We start from the raw sequence: 11,315 nt of genomic DNA on the forward strand, positions 1-11,315 counted from the left end.
TAATATTTGAGCATGCGCATTTGCATTTAAGACTGCGTGCTTTCCATGATACAAAGTAGGCTCAGTTAAAGCCGAGTAAACTTAACTTACATTAGATATGTACAGGTTGGCTATTAATAGATATCAGTGTTTGCCACGGTGTCATAATCCTTGCTAACCTGTGAACGTTTTACGATTAACGAACTACTTTTGCAAAGGTTTTTATTTTCAGGCATGCTGGTGTCTTGTAATAGTAGCTAGCTAATGTCAACCTGCTATTTGTTTTATTGCAGATTTTTCTCTTGACTGTAGCTATCCCATCTAAAGGTGAAACATGGGACGGAAGAAACAGGGCAAATTTGTCCGCCCTGACAATAAGGGCAAAGAAAAAAGGCATAGAATGAAGGGGAAATCCCTAGACACCTTTACAGAAGAAATGCACACAGCATTTGAAGGTAAGAAACAACTGTCCATGATTCAAGAATATTTATTGTATTTGTCTTTATAAATATATATATTTTCTATTGTTCAATCAGAAATTACCCTTCTCGGGCTTAGTTTTAAATGTTTATACACAAACATATATTGTATTTATTTATTTATTTTACTGCCACTAATAGATATTGTTACTATCAGATCATAGGCCATTGTTTTTTCAGCAAAATTTAATATGTTCACTTTAATATCTTGTACACTAGAGTAATGACGATAACAAGGCACATGAGTACTGTACATTTAATCAAATCCCAGTCTTTGTGAGTGAAATTTTATAATTGCTAAATGCTGCAATTTACAGATTTAAGGCCCAGTGAGTGGTTAGTTCATGTTTTACCATTCAGTGACAACGAGGGTGGTGCGTGTGTAAAAACATGCATTCAAATACATTCCAATCACAATCTCAGTCCTGATCCACAATAATCACAGCAATGTTTTGCCCCATTTTCTGCCAGCTCTAGATGTATACTTTTATGTTTCCTTCAGCTAGTCTTCCCTGGAACAGGGACAGAAGCTCCTGAGGTGAAACTGCCTTGCCCCATTGCGATGTGGGAGTTGGGTCACTGTGACCCGAAACGCTGTACTGGAAGAAAGCTTGGTCCGCAAGGGCTTTGTACGTAACCTACGCCTTAAATCAGAGATTTAATGGACTGATACTGAGTCCGATGGGTGTAAAATACGTGACACCAGCAGACAGGTGTGTTGAGGAGCTCCCTCTTTAGTTATTTCTATGATTAAATGTGACTGACTCAGGGTGTGATAAACAAAACGTGTTTGTCCTTCATCTACAGAGAAATTGTGGCTCAGAATGGGTTAGCAGTGATTGACTGTTCATGGGCTATAAACTGGAGGGAGACTCCATTTAACAAAATGGTTGGAACTCATCCCAGGTTGTTGCCATACCTTGTAGCTGCAAACCCTGTCAACTATGGCAAAACCCTGCAAGTTGTCTTGTGTTGAGGCTTTTGCTGCTACGTTTTGTATGTAGGTATGGCCTCACTAAATGTACTTCAGTCTTATGCACTTTATTGTCTTACTGTGTCCTATCTCATTTTAAGTGGTATTTTTATTTTCTTTGTTTTTGTTTTTTTTTGTTGTTTTTTATGGCATTTGACTTTTACAGGTTTTAAAGAACTGGCAGTGCTCTTGCTGAAGAAATTCAAGTGGGGGCAGTGTTTCTGGACGCTCAATAAAGTTCTCTGGACCGTTATCTGCCCTGCCAGTCAGAGGAAGAACTGTTGTCTGTTGAGAGGGAGTTTCTTACATCCAAACCAGAGGAGGAGGAGTTTGGTAATTTTTTGGGAATATAATGGGATCACATAAAGTGTAGCTGTGATGGATTGATCATTTCTTAAATGTATACTGAATAGGAAATATGCTCTCCTTTTTTTTTTTTTTTTTAATAAATTCAAACTCGTAGAAGATCTCTAAAATCTAAGCATTATCTAATCAAGATTTGGTTAATGATCAAACTTGAATAAAATGTTTGTATTTTGTAGGTTTTATTCAGAAAATACTTTAAATGTGTTAGATTTTTTCTCATGTAGTAAACAGACTGATTTTACTTTTCATGTCACATATTTTTTAAAAATCTGTTTGCCTAAACTATTCTAAGGCTACGTGTTCTTAACCAGTTTAAATGTGTACTACATCTCTGGGAAATATATGTTCTTTTACTGTTGACGATATTTTAAGGGGGGAAAGCTTAATATGCGATGAGCTGGCGACTTGTTCAGGGTGTACCCCACCTTCGCCCCTATGTAGCTGGGATAGGCCCTAAGCGACCCCCGTGACCCTAATGAGGATAAAGCGGTTTTAGAAAATGAATGCAGCTTAATATGCGTCTTGTTCACAGATCCATTTGATGTCAGCTCAGGAGTGGAATGTGGGAATCTCAACAGACGTCAATTGTAAGTTTTTGTATTATCACTTGTGGAAAAACCCTCTAACAGTTTCCACAGATTAGTAAACTTTATGTATTTAACTTTACTAAACTTTAGCCTCAGATTTTAACATTCCAGTATTTTTCTGCTGACAAGATTTTTTTTCTGGTATAATACAATATAAGGTTTAAGTCAAATTGAAACTTAACAATAGTTTTGTATCACTAATGTATCTTGTTATCATTTGTTTTTAATTTGTTCATCGCTAATTTGTTTTCAGTTTATTGTCAGTATATGGAGTTTATTGTTAATTTCTATTTTTAGCGCACCTGTAGATGATGATTCAAGTGAAGAAGACACGTCAGAAGATGATGAACATGAGGCAGAAGATGAAAAAGCACAATCCAGTGATGAGTCAAATACAGTCTTGCAACATAATGAAGAGGAAGACACAAAATTAGATTTGTCAGAATAAGGCATATTTTAACAAAGCGTCATTGTAACACAGAGGCTGGCAAAACCTTTCTTTTAAACATAACTTTCTCCTACTTTAATGTAAGGTCGCTTTGGGCCACACGGTTTTTTATCACAAAGTATGAGAAAATTAAGAAATGTATTAACTCTGCTTTTCTATGACAGACAAAATAAATGACTATCTACACACAGCAATCTGTTTAAAGTGTATATTGGAATACAATGTTATCACTGTGACCGGATGGATGCTGTTGTTTGAGAATGAGTTAATCTGTAAAAAGATTGTAGCAGCGCGAATTCAGTTTGCAAAAGTACACAATGTGGGACGAAATGCCATTCAAGACTTGCAGATAAACCTCCCTGCAATGAATTATTGTCGGTCAAACACAGACTGAAGCCAGTACGGTTCATAGAGGACGACTCCCGTGGTATTTGAATATCACCAACTGCCTGTCTGTCGCCCGACTCCATCCCGATCAGTAAGATGAAGTTCAGTAGGTTGTAAATGTGGCGAGGGGGGCGGACACAGCGGGACTCTCCTCTGCTGTCCTGCGGTAACATTGTTGTGGAACGACGTCACAGCTCGAAAATGAAGGCACAGAGGCAGCCATTACTGGAGCTTCTCTAATTATTTTATTCCAAATAAATACTCGCGGAAAACTCCCATGGCAAGAGCCACAAGTCAGCTGGTAAGTATTTAAACTTTACATGAATAACTGTTCGAAGCCGGTAATCAAAATGTATAATGTGGCGGCTGTTTGACAACAAATAGTTAGGTCGGGCCTTCATTTGGAGAGCGGTGCTAGCCGCAAAAGAACATTCAACATTACGACTGACTAGCAATGTTAGCTCGCTAATGTAGGCTAACAACATACAGTGTTGTCAACGTAAATCCAGGTGTAGAACACTTGTCTTGATTTATAATTAGGTGTTCCTCTGATAATCTGTTACATATCTAGCACTTATCGGTGCGTGGTACTAGTTCTGTCGAAATGGATGATCATTTTAGCTTGGTCAGTAGTTACGCTAATGCTACATGTTGGCTAATGTTAGCTAAACAGCTTCGCGCTTTCGAACGTTGTTCTTCCTTGCTAACAGGCTAACCTTAGCTTTGTTGCGTCTCCACCGTTAGTTAAGATAGTTGGTGTTAATGTTTTTATAGGTAGCGCAGTGAAGTACGATTGTCAACCCACTGACTTTCAAAACTGTATGATATTGTATCCGCAGTAACTTTGGATGTCGCTAACTAACCTTTCTATTAAAATGGCATATGGTTTAGAACATAACTGTTACCTGACTAGCTAGCGTTAGCTAATTGGCTGGCTGTTAGCGTTAAGTTTATAACTCTGTCAGTGATGGCCGGCATTATTTGACAAGGCAGCGAGAGCTAATGTTAGCTTGCTAGCAGGCGTTACCACTTAGCAAAGAAAGTTCCTACAGGCCTGGTGTTAACCCGAGTACTCATGATTAGGTTAGCTGGGGTTTACTAACAACCACTAACACGGTTAATCAATAATTATGTTTCAGTAGTTGGCATTAAGGCAACCTGGCAATAACAAAGTCAAGTCCGGATAAGGCAACTAAATGGCCACACCTTGGTTTTGAAAGAGAAAAGGCCAGGCCAGCTAAACTAGCGTAAGCCAACGTAAAGTGAGTTATAAGGTAAACAGTATTGACACTGCTAATGTTTTTCAGTAGCTGAAGTTAAAAATAACCAAAACTGGAGAACGCACCAGCTTGTTTTTTTTGTTGTTGTCTGTGAGACCTACAGATGGATTTAAAGGGGTTTCCATCAGCATTTGTGTTACCTGCCTTTATCAGATGCTGTACAAACACATTTGATGAGTTCATGGCAATTGGGAAAAGAGTAGCATTTCATCTATCACATGAAAGTTGTCATTTTGACATAGATTTTACAACCTCAACACTGGAGAGTGGGACCACCAGGCACAAACGAGGCTTCTTCAATAGCTTTTGACTGTTCTTATCAATTCTAGACTTTGCTCTTCAAGTGGTCTCACTTTAAATTGTTACTTAAAGTTATGATATTCTAGTAAGAGTATTAGCTCCAGTAAAAGTGAATGAGTGACCTGGCAAAGTGGGTCTAATTAGATATTCCTTGTCCAATCTTTATAATCCCATGCATACACTCTCTAGATCTTGATCTGGCTGTGGATAATTGTTCTGTAATTTTTGCTTCACATTTTCATTATAAAGTCAGTTGGAGTCAGAAATTTATAATTATTTGGGCAGGTTCTATATTTTATCTTCTGGACTGTTAATAGTATATTGATAAATCTATTTATATACACAACCTCTAATCTGTTTTTACCCAAACTAATGGCAAGAAGAAGATCATTTTAAAATGACAAATCAAATAAACTGTACAATGCTACGCTGGGTTGTATGCTGTTCCACAATTTTCTGTTGGAGAGTCAGTGTTTAAACCACATATAAATGCTTTTTTTGTGTGGGATAGGTCTTTATTTTCCTTTTCTTCACACTGCATCACTTTGCCGACTTAATTTTCTTAATTCTTCCTCTCTTTATTCAGTATGATGTTGTGCCCATTCAGCCCAGTGTTGTCATCTGTTCCTGCTCGCATCCATCAATGGTAAGAAACCACCCTGACTCCTGCTCGCCACTTGCTATCCCAGGCGCAAGCAGTAGCCACTGTCCCAGCATGGAAGGGTCAGCATCAGGGGCCCGTGCTGTAGGAGCGTCTGCCAGCAGCCAGGGCTCAGAGCTGCGCACACAGCCGGCTGTCCAGGCCCCTCAACCACGCAAAAAGAAGCCGGAGGACTTCAAATTTGGCAAGATTCTGGGAGAGGGCTCGTTCTCTACGGTATGTACCATGCATTCCGCTCAGGATTTTAATTAGACCAAGGTAGTTGTTTCTACATGTTAGCATTCTTTTGATTAACATACATGGGCGAGTCATCAGGTTCATTTTAGGTGAACTGACAAAACAGACTGTGTGAGTTAGATTTTCACTCACCTAAAAGAAACATGCAATGTCTGATTTTTTTCTGTTTTTTGTCATAAGGTTGTCCTGGCAAGAGAGCAGGTAACAGGAAAGGAATATGCAAGTAAGTAGTAACTCAGGTTTATTAGGTTTTGGTGAATGCCGCACATTTATCAATTTAATGTTGGAAAAATCTGTTGTTGCATCTTTTCTCAAACTTTTCTCTTCTTCTTGCAGTTAAGATTTTAGAGAAGCGCCATATTATGAAGGAGAACAAAGCCCAGTACGTGAAAAGAGAAAGGGATTTGATGTCAGACCTAGATCACCCATTCTTCGTCAAGCTTTACTTCACATTTCAAGATGATGAGAAGTTGTGTATCCTTGAGCAACTTGTGAAGACTTTGTGTTCATTCCTTTCTCATGTCCTTTGTTGTTGTTTCTTTTTTTTATGTACAAGATGAATTTCTTCTTTTAGTCTTTAAAAGCTTTTTATAGCAAAATATTAGATGATGTGAGTTGTCTAGTTTATTATGTTTTTAAATGTCAATTGCCATTTTCCCTTAACTAGCTTTTCTTAGATTTTGGTCTCAGCTACGCTAAAAATGGAGAACTTCTGAAATACATTCGCAAAATTGGTTCATTTGATGAAACCTGTACTAGATTCTACTCTGCTGAAATAGTTTGTGCTCTAGAATACTTACACAAGAAGGGGATAATACACAGGTAAGAGAACCTGCTCTTTTCCACTTCTTTTGTTTTTCGTTCTAACTTCAAAAACATTGGATTAAAAATTGTCATAAACTGTTTATTTCAGAGACCTGAAACCAGAGAATATTCTTCTGAGTGAAGAGATGCACATCCAGATAACAGATTTTGGGACAGCAAAGCAGTTATCATCAGACAGTAAGCAAGGTACAACCCCAGTGATATATTAATTAATCTAAAATCGAGTAATTTTATATTTCACTTTCTAAGAGACTTTTTGCTCTTTGATGTGACCACTCTATTTCTTTTTATTGTTTGGCAGCAAGAGCAAACTCCTTTGTAGGGACAGCGCAGTACGTGTCTCCAGAGCTGCTAACAGAGAAATCAGCCTGCAAGAGGTAATTAAATTTGGTTACCCTGCAGCTTGATTATATTCCATTAATTGTTGAACTAATCTTTGTCCAAGATGAGTGGTATCACACCAGTAAGTGTATTTCTGTATTTGTTTTTCTTAGCTCTGACCTTTGGGCTTTGGGATGTATTATCTATCAGCTGGTGGCTGGTTTACCACCATTCAGAGCTGGGTGAGTACTTTAGAATAGTCTGGATCGATGTTCTCCTTGTTTTGTTGATTGTTATTTATAATGGTGTGTTCACCAGTATAGTTTTAATTGTAAAGTTTACCATGTGATATCTCTGATAGTGCAATAGATTTGTGCTTTGAGAAAAAAGAAATTGCCACAGTAAAACCAGATGTACAAGATGCATTTTACTAATAATTGTTTTTCTCTTTTCAGAAACGAGTACCTAATATTTCAGAAGATAATAAAGCTGGAATATGAATTTCCAGAAAAATTCTTCCCCAAAGCCAAGGAACTTGTCAGACAGCTTTTGGTATGTTATTGTCTGATATCTGCAGACAATCTAGATACATTTGGTAAATGATTAATCTGTACTGGTGTTGGTTAGCTTGAGGGTAGTACTTTTCTAATAAATGTATTGTTTTCCTCCTTAGTCACTGGACCCCTCTAAGCGGCTTGGTTGTGAGGAGATGGGAGGATACGACCCTTTGAAGCAGCACCCTTTCTTTGACACAATCTCATGGAGTGACCTTCACCTACAGACACCCCCGAAACTCACCCCCTACCTGCCAGCCATGTCTGAGGATGATGAGGACTGCTATGGAAATGTAAACAATTGTATTCCTTTATAACTGTTAAAGCTTCTCATGTATATTTTGCTTAGACATTTGTTTTGTCCTTGTATTGTCACTGCTTTTTTGAAAACCATGAATTGAACATTTTCTCATCTTTCAAATTTTTAACCCCTAGTACGATGACCTCCTGAGCCAATTCAGCAACATGCAGGTGGCCCAGTCCAGCTCGTCACACTCCCTGTCGCCACACGAGTCTACACCCCCTCAGAGGTCCAGCAGTAACATTGAGCAGTACATCCACGACCTTGACAACAACTCCTTTGAGCTGGACCTGCAGTTTACTGAAGAGGAGAAGCAGCTATTGCTGGACAAACAAACCACTGGAAATCCTTGGTAAAATGCCATTTTATACCAACTGATGTGTCAGTCATATTCCGCTGTTCATTGTTGTATTTCAATACAATCATTTCTTTGATCTAATTGTCTCATTGAAAAGAATGGGATATCAATGTCTGCTGTTATGTTTACACAGGCACCAGTTTGTTGAGAATAACCTGATCCTGAAAATGGGCCCAGTGGATAAACGAAAGGTCTGTGTATTTTAACTCTTATATTTGAGAATGTCTCTGAATGTTGAAAACTTTTAAAAGCAAGTTTCCTTTTTTTTTTTTTTTTTTTTTTTTTAAAGTTTTTTAGACATGAGTTTTTGCCATTACAGCAGTTGTTCTGTAATAATTTCAAATAGTTTTTCCAGTAAAAGCTTGATCAGCGACAGTGAAGTCACTTCCATGACTTCTTGCTGTTGCTGACTGCTTTGAGATAAAGAATTAAAGGGAATTCCATGCTGTCCTGTATCAAGACTCTTTGGTCCCATAGCTCCCTCTGTTGGAGATGAGTAGCTCAAGTTTGCGGCATTTCATTGCAGGGTCTGTTTGCTCGGCGGAGACAGCTGCTTCTTACTGAAGGACCACACCTGTACTATGTGGATCCTGTCAACAAGGTCCTAAAAGGGGAGATTCCTTGGTCCCTAGAGCTACGCCCCGAGGCCAAGAACTTCAAAACCTTCTTTGTTCACACGGTACAACAATTTACTTCTGAAGTCTGTCCAGCATAGCTTCTTTGAGCGACTTGTTGGTACATGCCCACTGCTCAGTCTGTTTTCAATGGTGTTTAGGTTTTTTAATATTTTTTCCTCTTCTGATTCTTCTAGCCTAACCGAACATATTATTTGATGGACCCCAGCGGAAATGCTGACAGATGGTGCAAGAAGATCCAGGAAGTGTGGAGAAAGATCTATCAACGGCACCAAAACCCAGGCCTATAGGAGTACAGTTCCTCCTATGGCCACTCCTCCTTAGCTCTGAGGCCAATCACTGAGCAGAGTAACACCCTCTTTAGTGCCCTTCATCACCGCAATGTAAACAAACTCTTAGAGACGCTGGCATCTAGACCTTGTTTGTTTTCCTGAGTAGAACCATGGGAAAAATACAACTTTGGATTCAGGGTTGCTTTGCTTGTTCTTTGTGCTCTCTGTGAGGCTTCTATTGCATTTTTTCCATGTATGGATGATAAGACTGCCACCATGCACATCTGATTTTTGTACATTCTGCAGGGGAATGAGAAGGGCAAACTTGTCTGTAGAGTGGCACAAGCTTGGGTACCGCTAGGACTATCTTGAATGCAAGGACTGGTTTCCTGCTTCTGTGATACCATAACACAAAATCTAGCTTTTGTGAAACAGAGCCCATCCTGATATCTTAATTCAACCATATCCTAATCCTACATCATATGTACAAGCTGTAGTCAGGCCCCACATCTAGTGCATATACTCCATAGTTGTAACAGATACTGTATGCTGATTCAGTCTCACACATTTACACACACACACATATATTTGTATATGTGTGTGTGTTTGTGCGTGTGTGTGTGCAGTCCAATTAAAGTTGAGATGCAACAAGGCAGAGTCCCATCTGCAGTAAAACCTGGGTCTGAATCAGTCTCAGTATGAGGCAACCTTCATGGCCGTTACTGAGGATGTATCGCTAACGGGGCAAGTAAACATGCCACTAGCTTGTACTTCCTAAACATAACTTGCTTATCTTTCCTGCATGACCAGTTTTGTAGCTCAGCCTTGTCCGCTTTCCTCTCCTAGGGCACTGGAGAATATAGTTTATTCATGTTTAAAGGTGGGTATTTTTGAACACAACCATTGCGAATAATATTGGATGATTTGGCTGTTCTGTACCATTCACTGGCTATTTCTTTGTGGTGTGATTTCTTCACTTTTTCTTTTTGTTCCTTTTTTTTTTCTTTTTTTTTTTTTTGGTGGGATAGTCGGCTCATATTCAGTACGTCCTATTGAAAATATCTTATGTGCTGACAACCCCATGCTGAACAGAAAAACTTTGTAAACAGAGATAACATTCACATACTATCATTCTTGGAAGCAATCACAGTACAAGCTGTTGTCCCTGGACAAAGATGGCAGAACTGCCTCATTGGGCTCTCAATTTTGATTGAGATCTCTCACCTTTTTTTTTTTTTTTTTCTTTCTGACGTTTGGCCCAATAGAAATTAAAGCGTTTGATTTAACTTGTGCTCTTGTTTTAGCAATATGTATTATCATAATGCTTTTAATTTTTGACATATTACCTTAAGGTCCTTTCCAAAGGTCCTCTTCCTTCAGCTGAGTCTGTGTGTGCAGTGTGACTGGAGTATAGGTGAATAGGACCCTCTGGCCCAGGGGCCAGGGGGTCGATGTGGGTGGATGTCAGTTAAAGGATATGTCTGATCCAAATAACCGATGAAATTGCTGTATCTGTCTATAAAGTTGAGGAAACACTCAAGAGAAGTGTTTGCCTCTGGTTAGAAAAATTGTTTGAATCAAGTCGATGGCAGTCAGTTACATTGTATATGGAATATTCTACCTGGCTTGTAACTGACTAGAACTGTGATGTACAGATGATGTATTATTAAAATCTGAAGCAAGTAATGCAATGATATTAGGATACAGTTTTTGTATTTTTATTCTTGTATAAGGTTATTTGATGGCTATTGTTTAGCCTCTAGTTCATTCTGTGTTATTTAAATTCTAATATATGAATCATATTTGGATTGAAGTCATGTTCAGGGGCCATGTTGTGTATGTATTGAGATGTAAAGCCTTTGAATGTGAATAATTATTGTAAACTATAATATTTTACAGCTTTTTTCTTACTATATCATACATTTTCTATTTGCTCAGTGATTTAATCATATTCTGATAATTTAATGAATCTGTTCATTCTCTCTCTGATTATTTGTGCGCTAGGTCAGTAGATGTTGAATGATGAATTTTCCACTTAATGCTTGGTAGTCCGGTAATTAAAGCATGTAGGGATTTAGGCATACAAATAAAGCCACGTGTCCTGTCTTCTGTTAACAACCAGTCATGACACAGTGAAAGCAGCAGCATCCAGTGGCAATGGCATCTCATATTTTGCAGCATGTAAATAAAGTACCGGCCCACTATCAGTGTTTTTGTGTCGTGGAATTTACTACAGAAGCTCCTTAGTACGATCATACCGAGATAAAATAGCTAAAAGAGACATAACAGTATGACCTATATTCTGTACAAGCTCAGTATTCAAAATTACTGCTCCATATTGTACCGTCAATA

At 38.5% G+C, this 11,315-nt stretch overlaps 2 protein-coding genes across 2 annotated transcripts; both read left to right on the forward strand.

Annotated features, from left to right (window-relative positions):
- Positions 1 to 7: 7 nt before the first annotated feature.
- tsr3 (TSR3 ribosome maturation factor) lies at positions 8 to 3,026 on the forward strand. The gene is given in 11 exon segments (XM_030163558.1): positions 8 to 434; positions 789 to 794; positions 965 to 1,068; positions 1,070 to 1,102; positions 1,104 to 1,171; positions 1,266 to 1,407; positions 1,409 to 1,457; positions 1,592 to 1,669; positions 1,672 to 1,764; positions 2,330 to 2,384; positions 2,682 to 3,026. Coding segments are annotated over 11 exon segments (900 nt in total). The 5' UTR covers positions 8 to 313; the 3' UTR covers positions 2,833 to 3,026.
- A 232-nt stretch (positions 3,027 to 3,258) lies between these two features.
- Positions 3,259 to 11,167, forward strand: pdpk1b (3-phosphoinositide dependent protein kinase 1b). The gene is made up of 14 exons (XM_030163540.1): positions 3,259 to 3,520; positions 5,386 to 5,676; positions 5,878 to 5,920; positions 6,034 to 6,171; positions 6,375 to 6,519; positions 6,611 to 6,708; positions 6,824 to 6,899; positions 7,017 to 7,085; positions 7,299 to 7,395; positions 7,517 to 7,690; positions 7,833 to 8,050; positions 8,190 to 8,247; positions 8,583 to 8,735; positions 8,868 to 11,167. The coding sequence occupies exons 1-14, from the start codon at positions 3,497 to 3,499 to the stop codon at positions 8,979 to 8,981; spliced, it is 1,698 nt and encodes a 565-aa protein (XP_030019400.1). The 5' UTR covers positions 3,259 to 3,496; the 3' UTR covers positions 8,982 to 11,167.
- Positions 11,168 to 11,315: the final 148 nt, after the last annotated feature.

Source organism: Sphaeramia orbicularis, chromosome 19 (genome assembly GCF_902148855.1).
Source record: "Sphaeramia orbicularis chromosome 19, fSphaOr1.1, whole genome shotgun sequence".
NCBI lineage: Eukaryota > Metazoa > Chordata > Actinopteri > Kurtiformes > Apogonidae > Sphaeramia > Sphaeramia orbicularis.